Genomic DNA, 24681 nt, shown 5'->3' with positions numbered 1-24681 from the left:
ATTGTGCGAGCACGAATAAATAGTTGACTTCGTCCATTCGCAATAGCTCACCCACTCGAATATGCACCTTTCGTTCATACTTAGTTTGATCACGGATGCCGAGTTACATGCGAACATGCGATCTAGCTGCAGGCGTCAAGCCCTTTCTGTTCATGTTGGTTGTAGCAGCAGCGGTTGCATTCGCAAGCACGCAACTAAGCAAACTTCCTTGGTTTCACAGATAGCTGTGGTTACTACCTGGCTGATCACCCGTTCATCGTACACGTGCCTGCGCGCCACTGACTACCCTGCTGGTCTCGACGCGCACTCCGCTGAAGCCACCCCCAAGCAGCGTTCTACGCAGCCCGGATTCCTGCCATAAAAGCCGTCCCAGCGAGAGCATCACTGTTGTAGCAGCAGCCGTTGCATTCGCAAGCACGCAACTAAGCAAACTTCCTTGGTTTCACAGATAGCTGTGGTGACTACCTGGCTGATCACCCGTTCATCGTACACGTGCCTGCGCGCCACTGACTACCCTGCTGGTCTCGACGCGCACTCCGCTGAAGCCACCCCCAAGCAGCGTTCTACGCAGCCCGGATTCCTGCCATAAAAGCCGTCCCAGCGAGAGCATCACTGTTGTAGCAGCAGCGGTTGCATTCGCAAGCACGCAACTAAGCAAACTTCCTTGGTTTCACAGATAGCTGTGGTGACTACCTGGCTGATCACCCGTTCATCGTACACGTGCCTGCGCGCCACTGACTACCCTGCTGGTCTCGACGCGCACTCCGCTGAAGCCACCCCCAAGCAGCGTTCTACGCAGCCCGGATTCCTGCCATAAAAGCCGTCCCAGCGAGAGCATCACTGTTGTAGCAGCAGCAGTTGCATTCGCAAGCACGCAACTAAGCAAACTTCCTTGGTTTCACAGATAGCTGTGGTGACTACCTGGCTGATCACCCGTTCATCGTACACGTGCCTGCGCGCCACTGACTACCCTGCTGGTCTCGACGCGCACTCCGCTGAAGCCACCCCCAAGCAGCGTTCTACGCAGCCCGGATTCCTGCCATAAAAGCCGTCCCAGCGAGAGCATCACTGTTGTAGCAGCAGCGGTTGCATTCGCAAGCACGCAACTAAGCAAACTTCCTTGGTTTCACAGATAGCTGTGGTGACTACCTGGCTGATCACCCGTTCATCGTACACGTGCCTGCGCGCCACTGACTACCCTGCTGGTCTCGACGCGCACTCCGCTGAAGCCACCCCCAAGCAGCGTTCTACGCAGCCGGGATTCCTGCCATAAAAGCCGTCCCAGCGAGAGCATCACTGTTGTAGCAGCAGCGGTTGCATTCGCAAGCACGCAACTAAACAAACTTCCTTGGTTTCACAGGTTGGTTGCTTCTATTTCTGATATTTTTTTAGAATTTGTCAATCCTGCAACTGCTGCTGCTACTGTTGTTGCTGCTATTGTTTTTCCTTGCTTCTGTACTCACTTTGTGTTCACTATCCTTGCAATGCCGACAAATGCTGAACTCTGTAAGCGAATGGACGAGTTAGAAGCTATATTCAAGCATCGGTTGAACGAATTAGTCGACCGGCTTGTTGTTAGTATACAAACTAGGCTTCAAGACACAGGATTAGACATCGGTGGAATGAGAACTGAAGTTGGTCGCATGGACGACAGTCTAAAGCTTCTAAACGATGTAGTCGAGTCAGCCCGATCTCAACAGCTTGAGCTGTCTGCGGCAAACCGCGCTCTCAAAGCAGAAAACGAGGCCCTTCAAAGGGAAGTCGCTGACCTTGAGCAATACTCAAGATTAAATAACTTGGAAATCAAGGGAGTGCCCTACACCCAGGGAGAGGATTGTACCGCAATCCTGACTGCCATCGGTGACAAAATCAACTGTACAGTCTCAGCCACTGATGTCGACACAGTGCATCGCGTACCAGCAATGTCTGGTCACAAGAATATAATCGTGCGGTTTTGCTCTCGAACAAAAAAGACTGAATTCATAAAGAAGGCGCGAAGGGCCCGAGTGAATACCCGGAGCATAGGGTTTCAGGAGAGAACACGCAGGTGATATTCGTCAATGAGCATCTATCGCCAGTCAATAAGCGTCTGTTCTCCAAGGCGCTTGCTTTAAAGAAGGAAAAAGGCTGGCAGTTCATCTGGACGGAAAATTGTCAGATCAAGGTGCGGAAATCCCCCGACAGTCGGGTATTTCGCATCGCTTCTGATTCTGATCTATCTGTTATTACGTAACCTTGCATAAGCCTTCTAATTTTCCGTCTTTAAGTTGTATCCAATGGCTTCCTACTTTTTACCTGAAGAACTTGAGGCTTATTTTTGATTGCCCTGTCGTTCCCTAATCCATTTCAATGCGCGCAGTCTGCAAAAAAACATGGATGGCATTACAAATTTTTTATCTTCTACCCGTCATATCTTCTCTGTTATTTGTGTTAGTGAAACCTGGCTCTGCGCATCTCACAATAATTTGTATAGCTTCCCTTCGTACTCTTCTGATTATTGTCACCGTGATAACAGTAATCATGGTGGTGCTGCTATTTTTATATCCTCCGAGTTGCGTTTCCATAGACGATTTGACTTGACACTCAATGTGGCGAACTGCGAATCTGTTTGGGTCGAATTTCACGATTCATTTTTTTCACAAGATCAGAAAAATCTAATAGTCGGTTGCATCTATCGTTCACCTTCATCATCTGTAAGCGCGTATTGCTTAGCATTAAGTGATTTGCTGCATAAATTAACATTTGAGCAAAAAAATGTTATTATCATGGGTGATATTAATATTAACCTTTTAGATACATCCAACTCGCTATGTAATGATTATGTTAGCTGCCTAAACGGGTTTGGATATGAAAACCTAATTGCTCTTCCAACTCGCTGTCCCACAAATAAACAGGGTACGCTTATCGACCACATATTGTCTAATCTTCTTAGTAACCCTGACTGTGGTGTTGTCCAAGCTTCGATAACCGACCACTACCCAATATTCGTGCGCTTAACGTCTACTCCTGGCATTACCGATGCAAGCTTCACCAAAAAGAAGTTTAATTCGTCAATATTCATTGAATTAATCACTAATTCAGACTGGTCCCCAGTAATGACATGCGATAACCCTGAAACTGCCTATAACACATTTTCAAAAATAATTTCCAATGCTATCGCAGATTCCACCGTAGTAACGAACTGTAAAAAAACGTTTTCAGCTCCTCGTAACCCGTGGTTATCCACCAGTTTGCTAAATTGTCTACGGAAAAAAGACAACCTTTACAGAAAAACCAAAAAACAGCCATTTAACACTGCACTTCACGAAAGGTATAACAAATATTCAAATTTGTTAGGAAAACTACTCAAGCAAGCTAAAACTTTGTACTAGGAAATGAAATTAAGTGTGCCGGTAATGATGTAAAAAACAATGGAAAGTATTAAACAGTTTTTTAGGACGATCCAATCGTAATGCCGAAATAAACATCATACAATCGGAGGCTCTTCTCCTTGATAATACCTTGAATATTGCAAACTCGTCCATTAATATCTTCTGTACAGATAATCAAGGGTGTGACGTTTCATTTACCATGACTTACCCCCGTATGCCTCATAGCTTTTTCCTTCATCCCGCAACGCCTGAAGAAATAATCACAGTCGTTTCCAATCTAAAAAACACAGGGCCTGGTCTTAATAACTTCAGCCCATCTCTCATAAAGATGATAGCGTGCTTAATATCCGGAATATTTTGCCACATCGTCAACCTTATCTTTAAGACCGGAATTTTTTCAAGTTATTTGAAAAAGGCCAAAATAATCCCTGTTTTCAAGAAGGGAGATAAGCGCTTAACATCTAACTACCGCCCTATTGCCATACTTTCGTTCTTTAGTAAAATTGTTGAAAAACTAATCGTAATGCGCTTGCCAAGTTATTTGTCTAAATTTCATATCCTGTCATCAAATCAATTTGGCTTTCGGGAGGGATACTCAACTGATTTAGCATTAATATTTCTAACAGATAAGATTCGGCTGGCAATTGACACTGGCAATTTTGCTGGTGCATTATTTATTGATCTTTCTAAAGCGTTCGACTCACTTGTTCATAACATACTTTTTGCTAAATTGGATTCCATTGGTATAACTGGCCCGGCATTGCGATTATTACGGAACTATTTGCGCGATAGAGAGTACACTGTGTCAATATCCGGTACTTACTCACACCCTAAAACAACTAACATTGGTGTGCCGCAAGGATCTATATTAGGACCTCTCTTGTTTTTAATATATAATAATGATCTCTCACAGTGCCTAAAGTCATCTGAATGTATCCTTTACGCCGACGACACCACCATCTTCTCCTCAGACAAAAGCCTTGATTTATTAATGTGCAAGCTTAACCACGACGCAGCAAACATTGTAACTTGGTGCCGACTAAACAGATTACACATTAATACTGCAAAATCTACCTTCGTCATTTTCACAGCTAAGCAAAAGCTTATGTCGGGGTCTCCATCGCTAAGCTTTGCTTCCAGCAAACTTTATCCTACTGACAGTGTAGTGTTTCTTGGCGTCACATTAGATAAACACCTAAAATTTGATGAGCATGTTTTATCCTTAACCAAGAAGGCAGCTTATGGAATTAGAATATTAATTAAAGTTCGCAATTTCTTTAATCTGAAGACACTCATCTCTCTTTACTACGCTTTCATTCATACGCATATTAATTATTGCATAGCATCATGGGGAAACACGTATCCCGCTCATTTATCCCAATTGCAGCATACCCAAAATCAAGCAATTCGCATCATCACACGTAGCAGCTACACATCAGAAGCATCTTCATTGCTCAGTTCTAATGGCATTTTATCAGTACAGAAACTAAATAAGTACTCACTTGGAATGCTTGTCCATAAATCTGTTAACGGAAAGCTCCCGTTCCCGATAATTACTAACAGCCAATATCCTCACTCTACATCTACCCGATTCGCTTCTACCAACAGCTATCTATTACCAAATGCTAGAACTGATTATGGTAAATTTACTACCAGTTTTTCAGCCACACAACTCTGGAACTCATTACCGTGTCATATTAAGATAATCTTTCATTTTTACACATTCAAATCAAGCCTCCGTAAATTTTTGCACTCAATGTAATCATTTCATGATGACCGTTTTCTTAATAACTACTTTGTGTTTTAAAATAGTTTACGATGTTAGCTAGTGACTTATTTAATACGGTGTTTTGTATGTTTGCATATAGCTGCTTTGTATTTACATATCTTACTCATTTTTAACGGGAGGTCCCCTGTACAGTCTGTTGACTGTGGGACCTCCCTCTGCATGTTTGTATAATCTCCATTTGTAAATTTCTATTATGCACTAATAAAGAACTGAACTGAACTGAATCAAATGCGGACGCTTTGTCTGCAACCACAGCGGCGGAGTCCACGGAGTCGCAGCGGATGAAGATGCACTTTACATTCGCTTACAAAAGTTATTTTTGTACCCGAATGGGTAGCCCGTTGACTACGGTGGTAGCCCGTTGACTTTCAGTCATCTGACATCGCGGCAATCAGAGACGGAAAACGATAGAATCGCATTAATTCACAATGACGCCCAAACCGGTCCAAACTGCCGCTTGGAGAAGCGGCCATCCACACATACCAATGCGAGGAGGAGAGCGGCGCACCGGTTCGAGGCTACATGGTCTAAATGGTCTATAGACCAAATTTTTTATAGCCTCGTATTGCAAATGTCAGCCGCGCGCTACCCTCTACACCAGTTACTGCCTTCTGGTGAGGGCTGTAGAGACTGCTGGAGACGGCAGAAAATGGCTGCACTTATCGTGCAAGTTCGCATTTTGTGTTTTTAGACGTGTTCTTGCCACTTGTACTGAGCGGGATGTACAAAAGCTTTCGTCAGTACAGCACTCTGCCGTACCTGGCTGCACCAACAGCCAGCGAACGAGGAAGCTGCTCACGCAAGAGCACTGTGATCGACCTTCATGAAGACACAACTGTGAAGTTCGTGTGGAAGGCATTCGATATGCACACAAGGTTCCTGTGGCATCTGAGAAACGACGCTATAGAATAGTAACTTTAAATATAAAAGTATTCGTGCCCGCGGAGAGCGGGCACGCGGAGAGCATATGCCCCGCGGTAGAGAAAACGCTAAAAACAACATCATCCGAGCGAGCAGAATGCCGCAACTGCCAAAGGACGATATCCGCATCATCATCAGACCCAGAGGGGGACGTAATATCGCTAGGGTTGGCCCAACGGTAGTCGCCGACGCCATTGCCACCTCGGCCGGTCTCAGCCCTGTGGAACAACACGCGGACACGCTTTGCCCCAACAACAAACAAAACAACTTAGTGGCAAGCACGCCGAAAAGAGAAAACGCTAACCGCTACGTGCGCGTAAAACAAATCTGCATCGCTGACAAGACCTATGAAGTTAGTGCCTACGAAGCGGCACCGTACTCTACGTGTAAAGGCGTCATCCGGGGGATCCCCGTACAAGACAGTTCGGCGGACATCGATGCAAAGATTGTCAACGACAGAAATCCACTAGTACTGGCCGCCGAGCGCATCGGCAATACCACTGCAGTAATCGTGACCTTCGATGGCCACCACGTGCTCAATTTCGTGCGATACGGGTCGGTGCTGCTGAAATGTACGCTGTACCGCAGGCAGATCGATATATGCTACGCCTGCGGCCGGCTCGGCCATCGCACGGACGTTTGCCCCAACCCCACAGACCTTATCTGCCGAGGCTGCGGTGCCCCGCACCCCGATCGGGATCACCAGTGTACTCCAAAATGTAAGCTTTCCAGCGGAGCTCACCTGACTACCGACAAGGCATGTAAAGAACGCTATCACATTCCCTGTGTGGTGCGAAGACGACGATGGGAGCGAGCACGCTTGACGCAAGACGACGACGACTGTGCTACAGCGTCCAACGCAGCCGCCTACGACGGTGGTCGGTCCGTTGTCAACCGATCCAGGTCCCGATCCGGTGACCATTCCGGGAGCCGCTCAAGGCGTGGATCGAGGTCCCGGAGCCCTCATCGGGCATGTTCCCGTGGTGCGCCACGCGAGGCCCCCCACTACATCTGCATCAAGGGGCTACTCCAGATCCCCTACCGGCTCCCGTCACGGATCCCGCTCGGGCTCCTGTTCCGGGCCCCGCCCCGGCTCAACCGGGGCCCCCCATCAACGATCGGCGAGCCCTCCGGCGCCATCATCGGCAGGCAACGCCAGCAAAAATAAGCGAGGCACCCTCACTTGGGAAACGCTACATCACAGGTAGGGTCGGGATCACTCCCAGAGCATGTTACAAACACTACATCCGAGATAGCATTCCTCAAGCGCGAAAACGCAATGATGAAAGAAATGATACATAAACTGACGGCCACCATTGCTGAACTGAAAAATGACAGGAGCGTGCGCGCCGCTACACCCGCCACTGACAACACCGCCAATGCAGACACCCCGTCGCCGCTAGAACCTGTCGACGCCGCCAACGACGATGGCGAGAGCGCACCCAAGAAACGCGCGGTCGTTCGCGAACATCCAGCTTTAAAGCCCGAATTAGATGACATTAAGAGCGTGCTGTCGTCGATTAAGACAAGCCTCCGCTTCCTCGGCGAGAGCATGGCCCTCGTGCAGTCCACCCTCGCGGCCCACGGTGATCGTTTGGGCAAAGTAGAACACTATCTCGATCACGTCGTCGCCCCCGCTGTCGCCGCAGCTAAGCCGGTCTCGCAATGCATGCCTACACCCAGTCCACCCCCTCACGTGGCTCTCTTGCGCCCGTCGGACGCCCGCAGCGACACCCAAATGCTTCAAGATGGCCAGGCCAAATGACGAGATGCGCATCTGGCAATGGAACTGTAGGAGCTTCGCCCGGAAGAAAGCCTCCCTACAGCAATGCCTACGCAGCCACGAAGCCAAACCCCACGTCGTCCTGTTACAAGAAACTGTAGTGCCAACCACCACGTTCTCCGGATACCAGTGGTTACTCGGCCCTTCGGGAGGACGCGGTACCGCCACGCTGGTCACTAATAAGATCACCTGCCTTGTGCACGACCTCGACATGCCCGAAATTGAACATGTCATGGTAGAGCTTCTTCCTGGCAACGCATCCCGACAAAGCGTGTACATACTCAATGTATACAGCAGCCCCAGTCACCACAAGCAACGGCTCAAACGCCTGTTCCAGAAAGCCATTCGCCTCGCCGGCTCCAACCCGATAGTGATCGCGGGCGACTTTAACGCCGCGCATCGCACCTGGGGCTACGCGTACGACACCCCCAAGGGTACCGAGCTTTGGCAGAACGCGAACGACATGAATCTTACCCTCATTACGGACAAGGCTTTCCCCACCCGCACTGGCACGTCCATGCAAAGAGACAGCACCCCGGATCTCTGCTTCGTCAAGAATGTCGCCGACGCCCGTTGGTCCAACCTCGCCGTAGATCTCGGTAGCGACCATTTCTTATGGCCGTACACTTCCCCACCGTCAGCAGGAAGACCAAGACGTACACGTGGGTGGACTAGGACCTCTTCCGTAACACTCGCGCAGAACGACCCCCTCCCTGCGCCACGCCAAGTCTCGAGACATGGACGGATCAGCTTAAGGTCGACGTCGGCAAGGCCACCAAAACCATCCGTACAAACCTGCCCACCGAGAGGATGGACAGTCGCCTAGCCCACCTGCTCGAGGCCAAACAATCCCTACTGGCCCGATGGAAGGGCCAGCGCCTCAATCGGAGGTTACGCAAACGCATATCCGAGCTGAACAAGAGCATAGCGGATCACTGCAGCACCCTTTTCAAACAGCAGTGGGACGAAGTCTGTAACTTGATTGACGGGCAGGTCCGTAATGGCAAAACATGGAACCTTCTCAAACACCTGCTCGACGACACCAACACCAACACCCGCACAAATCAGCGCCATTCTCTCGCGAAGATACTCCATCAGGCCAAAGGGACCGCACCACCCAAAGACGTCGCCAAGAGCCTCGTGCAGAAATATCTACCGCTTCCCGCGGACCCGTCGATTCCTCACCCTGAATACACTGGTACCGACAACACCCACTTAGACGCCGACTTTTCCGTCGAAGAGGTGCGCCGAGCTCTCCACGAACTCAATGGCCGCTCCACCCCTGGCCCCGATGGCATCCCCAACAAGCTCCTACGCAACTTGGATGAGCCCTCCGTCAATTACCTCACCGATACTATAAACGAAACGTGGAAGAAGGGCGAGCTACCCAACGCCTGGAAACTCGCCCACACGATCCTTATTCCCAAACCGGGAAAAGCGCCTAGCTTAGATCACCTCCGGCCCATCTCGCTCACGTCGTGCGTGGGCAAGGTGGCTGAGCACGTCGTCCTCAACAGGGTGGACCAACAGGGAGGACCACGACTGCTTCCCGCACCACATGATCGGCTTTCGACCAGGGCTATCTACTCAAGATGTCATGTTACTCTTAAAACATCAAATTCTCAACGGAGGAAACACTCGGGATATCAGTGCCATACTCGGCCTCGATTTAGAAAAGGCATTCGATACGATCGCCCACTCGTCCATCCTGAAGGCGATCGCAGACCTCGGGCTCGGGCGTCGGTTCTACGACTTTGTCCGCTCCTTCCTGACCCGGCGCAGGGCCGTCCTCCGCGCAGGAGACCTGGTGTCGGAAGAAGTCGAGCTCGGACAGCGGGGAACTCCCCAGGGGTCCGTCCTCTCGCCGACGCTCTTCAACCTAGTGATGATAGGGCTCTCCGAACGACTCTCGAGGATCGACGGGCTAAATCACACCATCTATGCGGACGACATAACGATCTGGTGCTCCGCGGGGTCGGATGGCTTCATCGAATCCGCCCTGCAGGAGGCCATTGAAACTGCCGAGTCCTACCTTGAACACACCGGTCTCAAGTGCTCCCCCACCAAGTCGGAGCTGTTGCTGTACTTGCCCAAACGCCGTGGCGCCAAGCCCAAAGGGTGGAAATCTCCGGCCGAACGCAACATCACACTCCGCATAAGAGACGGTCGTATAGTTCCCAGGGTAGACTCCATCAGAGTCCTGGGTACGATCATCGAGTCCCGCGGAACCAACACCCTAACGGGGCAGAAACTAATGACTAAGACTGAAAATGCAATACGACTCGTACGTAGAGTGGCCAACCAGCACCACGGCCTGAAAGCAGACAACCTACTGCGTCTTGTACATGCGTTTGTTCTCTGCCACTTCACCTATGTCGCCGCCATACACAATTGGCTACGTGCGGAGCGCGACAAACTCAACGCCCTTATTCTAAAGGTTGTGAAACGAGCCCTCGGCCTCCCTATCACCACTTCCACGTATGAACTCCTCGATCTCGGCATGCACAACACGCTAGAAGAGATCGCCGAGGCTCAGGAGCGAACGCAGATGATCCGACTCACGACCACGAAGGCGGGCCGCCACATTCTGCGCGAGCTCGGCTTTTTCTCCTCGATGACCAGGGATCCCCCAGATTTGACGCCGGTCCCCCGCGAGATCCGAGACCTTATCACGATCGCTCCCATTCCGCGAAATATGCATCCCTACCTTAACCGAGGCAGGCGCCTCGCGCGAGCGACCGCCCTTCTTAGGCGCATAGACATGAAAAAGGATGATGTCTCGTTCATGGACGCCGCTGCCTATCGCAACAACCGAGCCTTCGCCTCGGTCGCGGTGTCATCCTCGCAGCGTATCCTCAACTCCGCCACGATCCTCACTCGAGAGCCCGAAATAGAGGAGCAAGTAGCCATAGCCCTAGCTATGCTCGACAGCAAACGGAATGTCATCTACAGCGACTCCAGACCGGCCATCAAAGCCTTCGAACGCGGTGTCGTCTCGGACCAAGCGTTACGCATCCTCCGCAGCGCGGATCAGAGTACCCTGAAGCCCCCGCAGGGGCGTCTGCGTCAGCAGGCGCTTGGTGTGTTGCGACACCACGGACCTGAGCACATGAGGGTCGGACCCTCCCACGCTTAACCGTGCGTGGCTTAGCCGTGTCCGGGGAAAAGGGGATCCTGGGGGTTGAGCCGATGCCGGGAGTTTTGGACCTCTATGGCCCCCCGGTGGAGGCAACACACTTCTTTGGCCTCCGCTTCACGTAGACGGCACCCCCGGACTGACCCACCCGGGGGAAATCGGTAGTTGCCTTTTCCTGTCTCCCTCTCCAATCTTCGTCTTTCCCTCTCACTTTCAATCTTTCCTGTCTTCTCCTCTCTTCTATATTCCTTCCGATCTTCTTGGCAGCGAGGGTTAACCCTGTGTGAGTAGCCTGCCTAGGTTATTTCATATTCGGTTATAGTGGTGACGTACAGCTGGCGTCTGCAGGGCCTATGTTTACAGGCACTGCAGCGTCCCCTAGTAGGACTCCATGGTGGGTGGCTGGCGTTTCTGCCGAAACATCAATATTTGCATGGCTAGTTCTTTTCCTGCGCTTTCTGATCGCCCCCAAAAGAGGGGGCGCACCGAAGAAGTTTTTAAATTTTTTGGCCGACAAGTTGAGAACTTTCCACGCTACCACGTGGTACACAGTGAGAAAACTGAAAAGACCGTGAGAGTGATCTCACCTTTTATCGTTGCAAAGACTCTGACAGGAGACTATAGGACCAGGTTACAAGGCGACGAGGATGGCCAGTGGTGACCTCCTCCTGGAACTCCGTGATAAGAAACAGCATGATAAACTACAGAATCTAGTGTCGTTTGGAGACTTTCCTGTAACTGTGACCCCGCACCGCACCATGAACACCACCCGCGGTGTTATTTCTGATGACGACCTGTTGGAGCTCACCGAAGATGAACTTTTGGAAGGATTCAAAGAACAAAATGTTTTGACTGTAAAACGAATCAAGATGAGGCGCGATGGTAAGGAGCTAAAGACAAAACATATAATTCTTACTTTTGGTTCTAGTGTTCTACCCGAGACCATTGAAGCCGGATACATAAAATTACGTGTCAGGCCATACGTGCCAAACCCTCTTCGATGCTTTAAATGCCAGCGATTCGGCCACAGTTCTCAGAACTGCCGAGGCCGGCAAACATGCGCGAAATGCAGTGCTCATGAACACTCATCTGAGTCTTGTGAAAACTCGCTACATTGTGTGAACTGTGATGGGGAGCACGCCGCATACTCGCGGTCGTGCCCATCCTGGAAAAAAGAAAAAGAAATTGTAACTATTAAAGTAAAGGAAAATCTAACGTTCAAGGAGGCACGCAGGCGGGTATCCTACCTGCCAAAGAACACATTTGCCGAAGTGGCGCGTCAGGGGGCAGCGTCGCAACGGCTTCCGGCGGCTGTCCGGCCCGCACACAGTGAGCCGGCAGTGACGCCATCCGCCCCCCCGGCGGCTGCAGCTAGCGCTGCTCCGCCAACTCGCAAGAAGGGGCCATCGACCTCCGGGCTGGTGGCCTCGAGGGCCTCGTCTCTCGAGGCGAGGCCTTCTCGTCAAACCAACCGCTCGCAAGAGCGCGTGTCCAGCGCCTCACAAGAGGCCATGGACACAACAACCAGCCAGACGGCGCCACTTGCGCCTAAGGAGCCGCGAGAGTCTCGCGATCGCTCCAAACAAGAAAACACCGCATCACGGCGCCCGGAAAGGGCTCTGTGAAGTAATTCCTCTTTCTTAACACACAGCACAAAACCCACATTCAACATGGTTACACAAATATTACAGTGGAATGTCCGAGGACTCCTCCACAATCTCGATGACGTCAAAGAACTCCTACATAAATATAATCCAAAGGTGCTGTGTGTCCAAGAAACACACCTCAAACACACGCAAACAGATTTTCTCCGACAATACGCCATTTTTCGTAAGGACCGCGATGACACAGTCGTGTCTTCCGGTGGTGTGGCTATTGTAGTCGACAGAGGTGTTGCCTGCCGGGAACTAAAACTTCATACGCCCCTAGAGGCAGTTGCTGTCCGAGGGGTTTTGTTTGACAAGCTGGTCACTGTCAGCTCTATATACATCCCCCCCAATTATCAACTACATAAAACCGAATTCCAAAACTACATAAATGAACTTCCGGAGCCATACATAGTTGTCGGAGATTTCAACGCACATAACACTTTGTGGGGAGACTCACGTTGCGATGCGAGAGGTCGCCTGATTGAAAATTTTCTCTTTTCTTCAGGCGCATCATTACTTAACAAGAAAGAGCCTACGTATTACAGCATTACACATAACACATATTCATCCATTGACTTAAGTATAGCATCGAGTACACTAATGCCATACCTGGAGTGGTCTGTTCTCAAGAACCCCTTTGGGAGCGACCACTTCCCAATTATGCTAGGCTTAACAGAACACGATAGATGCTCGCCACACGTTCCCCGATGGAAGGTTGACTCGGCTTACCTGGAACTTTTCCGACAAATAACATATTTAAGCCGTGATGACATTGCCTCTTTTAACATAGACGATGCTGTGGCGTATATAACAGGTTTTATCATTGACGCTGCTGAAAGGTGCATACAACAAACTAATGGACTAGCTAATAAGCGTCGCCTGCCTTGGTGGAATGATGAATGCCAGAAAGCGCGTAAAAAGCAAAACAAAGCCTGGGGATTGTTTCGCAACTCCCCAACAGGTGAAAACCTGATAAATTTTAAACAAGCAAAGTCACAGGGCCGAAGAACGCGTCGACGTGCAAAGAGAGAGAGTTGGGAAAGGTACATTTCCAGTATAAATTCATACACCGACGAAACAAAAGTCTGGAACAGGGTAAATAAACTAATAGGCCGGGAGTCACATCCTCTACCCTTAGTAAGTAGCCAAGGTGATAGCCTGGAAGACCAGGCGGATTGTCTAGGTGAACACTTTCAATATGTATCAAGTGAATCGCATTATACAGACACTTTCCTGAAGTTCAAAGAACGCGAAGAGCGGCAGCCTCTCAACCGCAAAGGTTCTTCGAGTGAGGCTTACAATCAACCATTTAGCTTAGCCGAACTTAAAGGATCTCTCGCTTGTTGTAACAACTCGGCGCCAGGTGGCGATCGTATCATGTATGAAATGGTTAGATACCTACACCCTGAAACACTGAAAACACTCTTATCTCTGTTTAATGTCATGTGGGCGGCTGGGTGTATCCCGTCCTCATGGAAAGAAGCCATAGTCATCCCTATACTTAAACAAGGCAAAGACCCGTCCTTAGCCAGCAGCTACAGGCCAATAGCACTAACGAGCTGCCTGTGCAAGCTGTATGAAAAAATGATAAACCGGCGTTTAATCTGTTTCCTAGAAAATAACAAAATGCTAGACCCCTTCCAGTGTGGCTTCCGAGAAGGTAGGTCGACAGTAGACCACCTTGTTCGCATCGAGGCAAACATCAGAGATGCATTTATTCATAAACAGTTTTTACTTTCTGTATTTATAGATTTAGAGAAAGCGTACGACACGACATGGCGCTTCGGAATTCTGCGAGATCTTTCTGCGATGGGGGTCCGCGGAAATATGTTAAATACAGTCGAAAGCTACTTGTCTAACCGCACGTTTCGCGTAAGAGTGGGCAATGCTTTATCTAGAACATTCATCCAGGAGGCTGGCGTGCCGCAAGGGGGTGTACTTAGTTGCACACTCTTCATTGTAAAAATGAACTCCCTGCATACAGTCATTCCACACAGCATGTTTTATTCTGTGTACGTCGATGATGTACAGATAGGTTTCAAATCATGTAACATCGCTATCTGTGAACGACAAGTGCAGCTTGGATTAAACAAATTGTCTAAATGGGCGGATGTAAATGGGTTCAAGATAAACGCACAGAAAAGTACATGCATACTCTTCTCAAACAAAAGAGGCGTGACACCGGTACCAAATCTCACGATCAATCGAGAGGAACTATCCATGAGCAGTGAACATAAATTCCTGGGCATAATTCTGGACTCTAAGCTTACCTTCATCCCCCATCTTAAATATCTGAAGACAAAGTGTCTGAAGACTATGAACCTTTTAAAAATTCTCTCGCACACAACATGGGGTAGTGATCGAAAATGCCTCCTAAACTTGTACAACAGTCTTGTCCGCTCGCGCCTTGATTACGGAGCTATAGTTTATAACTCCGCAACGCCAAGTGCATTAAAAATACTAGACCCCATTCACCATTTGGGTATCCGCCTCGCGACCGGTGCTTTCCGAACAAGCCCGATCCAGAGTCTCTATGTCGAGTCGAACCAGTGGTCACTCCATCTGCAGCGTTCATATAGCAGTTTCGTATATTTTCTGACAGTACAAGCAAACAGCGAACATCCTTCTTATTCCACCATAAACGATATGACCGCCGCTGCACTCTTCCATAACCGACCTGCAGCGAGGAAACCGTTCTCTTTACGTGTAAGGAATCTTAGTGAGCAAATGGGTGTTCCAGTGCTTGAACATCGTCCTATGGCTCCTGCTAAATTGTTACCGCCGTGGCAGTGGCAGATCATAGAGTGCGACACATCATTCGTAGAGGTCACGAAAGACGCTCCAGAGGCGCACATTAAAATGCATTTCCTAGAGCTTCAATCCAAGTACTCGTGTACAGAGTTTTACACGGACGCTTCTAGGTCACATGCCGGGGTTTATTATGCAGCCATCGGTCCATCGTTTTCGGAATCTGGTGTACTGCACCCGGAGACAAGTATCTTTACGGCTGAGGCCTATGCAATATTATCGGCTGTAAAGTTTATATTGAAATCAAAACTCAAAAAGACTATCATATTTACGGACTCGCAAAGTGTTGTGAAAGCATTGCAATCACTCTGTAAACACAAAAACCCTGTACTTAATGAGCTCTATTCCATTCTGTGTAAAGCGTATATATCTAACCAGCATGTGATTATATGCTGGGTGCCGGGTCATAGAGGCATTGAGGGTAATGTTCGAGCAGATGAAATGGCCACATCAGTTACATCTCAGGCTATTAACCCGACAACTGCTGTTCCTGCAACAGATTTGAAGCCTTTCCTGCGAAACAAACTGCGAAGCCACTGGCAACGCTTGTGGGACGTTGAAACAAACAATAAGCTTCACCTCATTAAACCACAGTTAGGTTTCTGGTCTCCCGTAACGAAAACACGACGAACTGATGTCCTATTCTGTCGTCTAAGAATAGGACATACATATGGCACCCACAATTTTTTGCTTACTGGTAGTGAACCACCAACCTGTGGTAGATGTGGTGAGAGGCTGACTGTCCTCCATGTCCTAGTGGAGTGCCGGGAATCCGAAACAGAAAGAAAGAAATATTTTTCACAAGCGTACCGATATCATGTCCCGCTTCACCCCATTATGTTTCTTGGCGAAGAACCGATTTTTAATATCAAAGCAGTCGTAGATTTTTTGAACGATGTGGTCCTGCATGTTATTAGCCCAACTAGTTCGTAGCGCATCCTCTCTCCAGAGGATGCCGCTGTGATAATTTTTTATAGCACATGCCTTCAGGCCCTTGTGGTTCAAGGGCTCTGTCTAGGCAGTAGTGCTTCTTGCCAATTACTGCATCTTAAATATTTTAAATATCGTGTCATTCTTTCTCATTGAATTCTTCATTGCATAGTACACCTCATTAGTCATTGCCATGATTTTCGTACATGTATATTTTACGCACTATACAGCGATTATTTTTAGGCCCCTTTACAGCCACGCTTCATCTACTTCTCAGAATTCATCGCTCCACTGCACACTCACAAACACTGGCATGGCGCTCTTTGGCCATAACTGGCCCTTGCGCCACAAAACACCACACATCATCAGTACCCTGAAGCACCACACCGTCATCTGGTTCCCCGCCCATCTCGGACGGGTGGCGGGTGCCCCGCCAAACCTCAACGAGATCGCCCACGACGCAGCGCGTGCGCTTACTGACCGCGCCATCCCAGGGCAACCTCACCTCGCCGAGATAGAGACCAACCGGGATGCACCCATTACGTATTATGAAATCACCAAACACTTCTACCTTGGACGCCGCATCTTTCCGCCCCCACCCCCCAAACTTAACAGAGCGCAAGCGCTAACCCTACGCTTATTACAAACAGACACGTACCCAAACCCCGCCAAACTCCACGTTCTCTATCCTGACGCGTACCCCAGCGACATGTGCCCCTCGTGCGGATACACGGCGACACTCACACACATGCTCTGGGAGTGTAGAAACGCTCATCCCGATTCTACCTCGGAAAAGTGGAAGAAGTCCCTCAGAAGCTCGCTTCTCGCCGACCAGCAATGGGCCGTCCAGCAGGCCCACGAAGCGGCCGCCAGGTATTCCCTGTCGGTCCCTACGTGGGAGACGCCCACTACGCCCTAAGCGCGTCCTGCAGGACCCAAATAAAGTTTGTCCAGTCCAGTCCAGTCGTGCTCAGCAAGCTTGATCGTGTGGGTATTCTTTTTGTTGTCGTAAACTACGCGATAGTGTGTCTTCATCTTCCGTGCGATGGGCCTGCGCTATAACAGTGCCGTTTAAGACATTTCGGCGTCTTTATTTTAGATCTGCTCGGTTGACCTTCCGGCCGTGAAGCCCACGGAGTTCAACACGTATCCAAAACTGCGTTTTCGGTGCGAAAGAAATGTAAGCAGAAAGCGCTCTGGGGCGTGTGTCGAATTCGTAACTTGGGCAGCGATTGTTACGTTAAGGCAAAAAATCAGAGCCCTTCCCCTGTCGAGGACATGAGGGTAAGCGAACCTTGTGGCAAGACGAGGCTGTCACAGGCGTTCCATTTCGTTTGCCCTCAACTCAGGGTAGGACGCTCTTCGCTGAGGTTTGGCCTCAACTTCGCGCTCCGGCATCTCGGGGTCCGAAACGGGGGGTTTTGCCTGGGCTTCGGAAGCATTCACGCTAGAATCGGCACGTCGACGACGAGCCCTTTCCAGCGCGAGTTCGCGGCACCGTTGCTGAAACGCAGCCTGCTCCTCAGCAACGCACCACCTGGGCCTTCCCATCCAGGCGCCGAAACTGATCTGAGGCGAGGGAAGCCCGGCGGAGCGCGCGCAAACCCCATATCCTTCCCTTTCCTTCCCCGCGACGCACCAAAGTATCCTGATTGGTCGCGCGCGTCATGTGATCCGGCGCTGGCGCAGCTTTCCCCACACCTGCTCTTTCTTTCTTCCTTCCTTTATTTCTATCTGTTGTCCTTTCCTTCCTTCATTCTTTTTTCTTTCTTTCCTTCGGCCTTTCATGTTTTATTTCTTGTCCCTGGCTCATACCCGCATATCCAATGCGGGTATGAGCCATATTAGATTTAGCGTGACATCGCCGGCGTAGGCTAGCGTATGCAAGCTTCGCGTGCAAAATTCTGCGCCATTCCACTCAGTGAAGGTAGATGACCAGCGAAGGTGTGTATATGGTGATTGACCGTTGCTCCGGGGAAACGTTTCAAGTTTGCGGCATCGGGGCCACATGGACGGTTCGCATTTATTTTCGCCTCGCGGTCCTCGCGGGCAGCACGCTTACGCTTGGCGTTCTCGGCCCGCTCATGGTCGGTGGTCTCCTTCCGACGACGCCGCGCCCATTCCCTTTTCTGTTGACGCCGTCGTTCTTGCTAGGCACGCTGTTCTTCTTCAGACTGTACAACACGCGGCCCACCCAATTCAATTTCAGAGCAGAACTCAGGAAAGGAGCTTACATAGAGTATGACGTCAGGAGACAAAAGACAGATTGGTAGGCACTAGTTTGAGTACGCGGGACGGCGTACACGTGTATGGTGCGAACGTAGACATGACCGACGGGGGTCAGAGTGTAGTGTCTGTTCTTATCAGCTTAATATCTGACACGGGTTGTATTTGGACTCAAGATATTAAACTTATCTTGCAAGCTGGCGGAGTGCTTGAAGCCTGCTTCACTTCCGCCGTGGGTCGCCCGGTATTCCACTACCTTCGCGATCGGCCCACGTTTTTTGGTCTACAGACGTCGATCAGCTGAAAACTAGCCGTATAGAGCTCCGCTGCAATAAACAAGTATGCACGGAACCAAACCGTTTTTCTGTCCTGTGTTTTTCATACACATGAATGAAAACGCGATCATTCGAGCGATCATTCGAGTTATCGTAAAGCAGCAATAAATGACTAGCATGCACAGAAAAATGGCTGCGCACGCGTCAATGCCTGTCTTGATTTTATTGTGATAGCAATTATATGGACATTCCAGGCGCATTTCCGCCGTCGTCGCCGCCGTCGTCGTCGTCGTCATCGCCGTGCTGTTCCGCATAAGGTCCAAGTGCGATAACATCGTGACCGATCACCGTATGCTGTGTGTGTGTGTGACAGCGTGCTTGGGGGAGCCGAGGATGGTGGCTCAATCTCGCGCGCGCAATGCAGGGAGGAGGCGCCCCATCTTCCATCGTGCGCAAGACACCGAGGGAAGAGGGGGAGGGGTGGTTGTACTGCGTTGGCGGCTGCGTATGCGGCTGAGAGCATCCGCGCGGGCCCTATCTGGAAAGCGATCTGTGATGGGGGCAGAGTCTAGATGCGCCGAGGCCTGACAGCTTTGTGTGCGCTTTGTTCTAGCCGCTTAGTTCGCGTTGAAGAGAGAGACTGTACGAAGGTCACTTCACTCGTTGCGGCTGGTACGCTTCCTCACGCCAGCGTTTTGACAGCGAGTGTCCGCGGTCATCAAGTGAGATGTGCTCATGTTTGCCTGTGCGCGCGTGGCACGATGCTTGTTAATTTAGTTAGGAAGCAAACGTTTACACGATTATACGACCGATAAAACTATTATCCTTACTTAGAGGAGGTGGCCCGTCAGCTCTCGCTGCTGCCTCATAGCCGCAGTTTTGAGTCCGTCCTTACAGCAAACCATCCGCGCCCTAATTTCTGGGGCTATTCCTGCCCAAAGTTTACACCCTTTGGGTTGTAACTTGTCACCAAACAATAATCGTCGTCTACCTTTCTTGCGTTTCCTTTGTTGATGATGATAATAGGTATTCACTGAAGGATGGCTCGAAGGCCTATTATGTGGAATACAGTGGCGTAGCCAGAAATTTTGTTTGAGGGGGGGGGGGGGCTCAAGTTGCAACGCGGCCTCCTCCTTATAAAAGTTGTCGAGGCATCACATACATGAATAATAACTGCATTGCCATTACCAATGCCATTGTATATTAGAGGCTGCAAAGGAATTATTTAACGCTACGCACTGTCAAGTAATATACGTATTTTTCCATACAATAATATATTCGTATGTACCAAAAATAGTGGCAGAAATAACTGATATCAATGATTCCACGTTTTTTGTCTATTTAATAAGTAAAGAAAACATCACACTAACTTTACAACTATATCAGTTCGAAACCACCAAAGCAGTGCATGCAGCTGATATGAAAAACGTAAAGACCATAAATTGAACAAGTTGAGGACAAATATTTTGATGAATCTTTGTCATTCAGCAACCTTGTTTACATTTTTGTACATATGCAACGGCCAGGGAAAAACCTCAATGACGCTGTCCTTCGTTGCAGTGGATTTCGCATGAGCAGATGTTACCGGTCGTATATTGTAATTGCACAGAAATAATATTAGCAACAGTGAGTACATATAAAAAGCAGAAGTTCCGCAAAATATACATTAGAAATGCGAAGATAGAATGGAATATACAAATGCGAAGATAAACAGCAAGAAAGTGTGCGTGAAACCAAATTCAGTGCTTGTAAAGACCAAACATCGCAACAAGATATTTAAATATACGTATAAGTCTGCAATAAATCTGCGTATCTAAGGAAACGTCACTGTATATAATGCGTCAAACAAGACAAATAAACGTGTTGCGCAGTCACAGAGAGTAAACTTCACGCATACGAGTATAAAGACAGACGATCTAGGCAAGAACAAAACTATGATCTCAGAAATCGTGATATGCATTTGGGCCATGCTGTGGTCGCGACAGCACCATGTGGCTAGAACAATTGGACATTACCCCTCATGTAATGTCCTGTTGGGACCTTTGAGGTATTCATAAAAAAAGAATGCAGAAATCAATAAGAAAATGTGTATTTTAACTGCCTGCACAGCGGCAACAATTATTCTGCACCCCAAATTAAAGAAGGGTATTGCTTCGTTTCAAAAAAGAAGTAAGAACATGTAGCAAAAAAGGAAAGAAAAGGACAAACGAAAGCCACATATGTTGCGGCAAGTTGATTTACCCAACATCCGAGTGCATTTTTGGGAAACGCCGCGGATGCCGGGCTTTCAATGAGCAAGGTCGGTCAAAATTGGTTATTGATGTCCCCGTAATTTTTGTATTCGCAGAATAATTTTGATCATCATGCTAACTGTTACAATAAATGGTGAAAATTTATGTGGTTTTACAAGCTAATGAACAGTTATACGTTTTCATAATTACGAGCTTATATAGGAACGTGATGGACCAGATATTTTACATGCATTGATTTTTGCTGCTTCGCTATCTAAACGATAAACTTCACTCGGCGGGGAAGTTTAGTGAAGCGTTCAATAACTTCGGACACGTTGATGGCGACGTCTATGTGGGCGTATAGAAGCGTCAGCATAACCATTTTTTAGTAATTTCATGTTTGAAAATTTGAATGTTTGGAAGGGGGGTCAATAGCATCTGCAGCAGTTTGCACACATTTACATAGAACCTGCAGTCGCAGTGAGAGATGGGCATCTATTCCTGTGCTAAAACCTAAAAACACTTCTTCGATATCGTTTCCTCAGCACCACGCTCGACAAGATAGACAGCCGTCCTCTTACGGAAGCCAGAATTCTTGGTCCCTGGTCCCAGCCGACGTCGGAACGAACTGCTTTAAAAGCGCTAGTACGCTTTTTAAAAGAACCATGACTTAATCAAAAACTGTAGAATGTGCGGACTGATACGTTTATTTTTCTTTTCTTTTTAATCTTCTCTTGTTTTCTAATCTTTTCTGCCCTTACCCCATCCCTCGTGTGCAGAGTAGCCAACCGGACACTTAACCTGGTTAACCTCTCTGCCTTTCACCTCTTATTTTCCTTCCTTCCTTCCTTCGATATCGTCGACATCCTTGTTTAGGTACCTTGCACAAACAGTAGGCTGTTCGACTCCAGCAATATCCGTCGTTTTGTCAGCAAGTAGGGAGAAGCAGCCTGCTTTTGAATCTAGGCTTTCTTTGATAATTTCACCACAAATTTCTATAATTTGGTTTTGTACATCTGGTTTAAATACGAGGCATTACTGGGGCAACTTTCCAAATTGTTCTTCAGATATGTATCTCCACAATCAGCTCGCATGCGACGAAGCACTCTGGAAATAACAGTATTTTCAGCGGGGGCTTTGCTTAAATCCATAGGACCAGTGTCCCTATCGCCACGGAGAGCCAGACCTTGCCACCCGCAAAAAAAGAACGGTCTCAAATTTAATAGGCCGTTAACTTTCTTCTGTTTTCTCTTATTTTACTATGCCTGCCCTGGTCCAGCTGATCAATCACATTGGGTGCGCTTCCTGAAAATGTTTCGAGAAAATTATCAGATGCCAGCTGACAGTCACGGTCGGTATTTAATATTTTCGTGTGTGTGGAAGATTTCGAGCGTGTGCTTCCATTTCTGGAACGGCTTCGACACGCGCGTTCGAGTGCGTGCATGTTGGCCCAAGTTTATAAAAACATTAAACCCTGAAAGTTCCACAATTAAAAATCAGAAGCACACCTTTGGAAATGTCAGTGCACCTTTCGTGTCAAAAGTTTATGAGAACTTCATACCCATCAAGTTTCGGAATTGAAATCCATGCGCTCCGTAGATTCCGGGGCCGCTGCGAAATGCATGCCGCGACGCGCCCGCTCGCCATTGAAAAGACCTTGAAACTTTGTGCTCGGCTGCATGGGGCTCCTTACGTTATGTGACTCCAGGTGCAAGGGCGTTGCCACGAAATCCAGCCCGAGTTCGCAATTTTCGCGCCGAAATATGTTTTCAAGCGTGAAAAAGACATTGTAGACAAAATCCTGAATGATTCCTGGCGCCGGTGGTTGTTTTCGCCGGCGGTGCAAGACAGCACGAAAAAATTTCGGGGGGGGGGGCGGAGGCTGAAGCCCCATCAGCCCCCCCCACCTGGCTACGCCCCTGGTGGGATAGGAAGGGGAGAGCGGAGGGGGACGATTATCCAGAGCCGTTCTAGAAGCTGCGCGTCCTTGGTAAAACCCAAGAGCGAGTCCAGAATGTCCCGGTCGCAATCCGCTGATCCAGTTGTCGGCCTAATCCACTCCTCGTAGGACGACACTCGCACCGCATTCAGGTGGCGGTCCCGCTGCTTAGCGTAGCGCTGGCATCTCCCAAAACAAATGGGCTGCGGATGGTCGCGTGACCACGCCGCAGTCAGAGCATCGGTGCGGCTCCTGGGGTGCTCCTTGGTCCTCAGAGGCTGTCGAGGGGCCAGGTTCCTGCGACGGCAAGGAGCCAGGAGAAGGGAAAGAAGAGCGTCTCTCCCAGCGTGGCCGGTACTGCCGCCACCGCTCCAGCACGTCCGGCGTGAGGACGAAGCCGGAACGGAGCCTATGCAGCAGCACCTGCCCCGACCTGGGAAGACCCGCGGAAAGTAGGCTTGGGCTGGCGGGACACTCGCAACCCTATTGCGTCGGTTGGCTGCTGCTCTCACGAGCTCTGTCTAGGTCATACGGTGGTCCTTTTGTCGTGCTGCTTCTGCTAATGCTGAGGGTTTCTGGAGGATCCCGGGAGACGATGTGGTTGGAAAGAAGGGCGCGCCACCTCATGGGCTCTCTCATTTTTCTCGATGTCCTGGCGACCAGGGATCCAATGAAGTGTTGCAGTGACCCCGGGGGCCTCCGCACGCCTGAAGGCCTGCTTGACTAGGAGTACTTCTAATGAGGCTGTATGGCGAGACTTGGAAGCATGGAGTGCATATTGGGAGTCAGTGTATATATCGATGTGTTTTGCCTGCGTGCTGCTTGATACCTGATCTACTGCCCAGCCTATCGCCTGGAGTTCACGTTCCATTGGGCCGTCGGCATAAGCAGTTATGAGGGTAGAATGTGTTGCACAAGAACCGACTACGTGGTAGGCGACTGCTCCCTCAATGGTGCGTGGGTCGAAAGCTGCGTCAGTGTATATATATATATATATATATATATATATATATATATACTTGTTCTTGGCTTGGTGGTGCGTCTGCCAGACTCTGCGCGTAATGCGCAGCAAATTCTGCCCGGTGGTGCGCAGTTTGTGCGCCTATATTTTGGGGTGTTCACGTAGTGTGCACGACAGCAATGTCATCCCAAGGTGGAATTTCTGATGGTAGTTGGGGTAAAGTTGATATGGTCCTTTCCCATGTAAGCCAGTAGCGTCCTGCCTTGTCTGGTGTGCTTCACGTGCTCCTCGTGGTCTGCCTTCGATGCTTCGATGGTTGCGCGGAGGGTAGGCAACTTCGCATATCGATGCAGCTCCTCGACACGTGTGTGCTTCGGGAGCCCTGTGATGACGCGGAGAGCTGCTCTGTGGAGTACCTCTAGCTGTGTCCAATGCCGAGCAAGCACGTCATAACAGCATGCTCCGTACAACGCACGGGATGTCAGCAAAACACTGACAAGTTTTCGGCCTATGTCGGTACCAGCACCACCCATGCGGAAGCAGATCCGTTTTATGGGGTACATAGTCTTGTGCCACGTCCGGAGAAGGTCAGCGAGCCACGCATCCGCTGTGCCTGTGTGGTCAATAGGTATCCCGAGCACGCGCACTGGTTTATCCGATCG

The 24681-nt window shown here is 49.4% G+C and overlaps 1 protein-coding gene and 1 pseudogene across 1 annotated transcript; both read left to right on the top strand.

Annotated features, from left to right (window-relative positions):
* The first annotated feature begins 8075 nt into the window (after positions 1-8075).
* On the top strand, positions 8076-23785 carry LOC119444253 (uncharacterized). Its single transcript, XM_037708681.1, has 4 exons — positions 8076-8436; positions 8565-8833; positions 8951-9342; positions 23722-23785. The coding sequence occupies exons 1-4, from the start codon at positions 8076-8078 to the stop codon at positions 23783-23785; spliced, it is 1086 nt and encodes a 361-aa protein (XP_037564609.1).
* Positions 18714-18891, top strand: LOC119437849 (U2 spliceosomal RNA; annotated as a pseudogene).
* Positions 23786-24681: the final 896 nt, after the last annotated feature.

This window comes from Dermacentor silvarum, chromosome 1 (genome assembly GCF_013339745.2).
Source record: "Dermacentor silvarum isolate Dsil-2018 chromosome 1, BIME_Dsil_1.4, whole genome shotgun sequence".
Lineage (NCBI taxonomy): Eukaryota > Metazoa > Arthropoda > Arachnida > Ixodida > Ixodidae > Dermacentor > Dermacentor silvarum.
This window is presented reverse-complemented; position numbering and strand designations above follow the sequence as displayed.

Bases quoted from the DNA above. Each gene is read 5' to 3' on its own strand.
- LOC119444253 (XM_037708681.1), top strand. From the start codon at position 8,076: ATGCCCGAAATTGAACATGTCATGGTAGAGCTTCTTCCTGGCAACGCA. The intron at 8,437-8,564 runs GTTGGTCCAACC...ACACTCGCGCAG, and splicing joins CAAGAATGTCGCCGACGCCC to AACGACCCCCTCCCTGCGCC. The intron at 8,834-8,950 runs GTCTGTAACTTG...TCTCTCGCGAAG, and splicing joins TCAAACAGCAGTGGGACGAA to ATACTCCATCAGGCCAAAGG.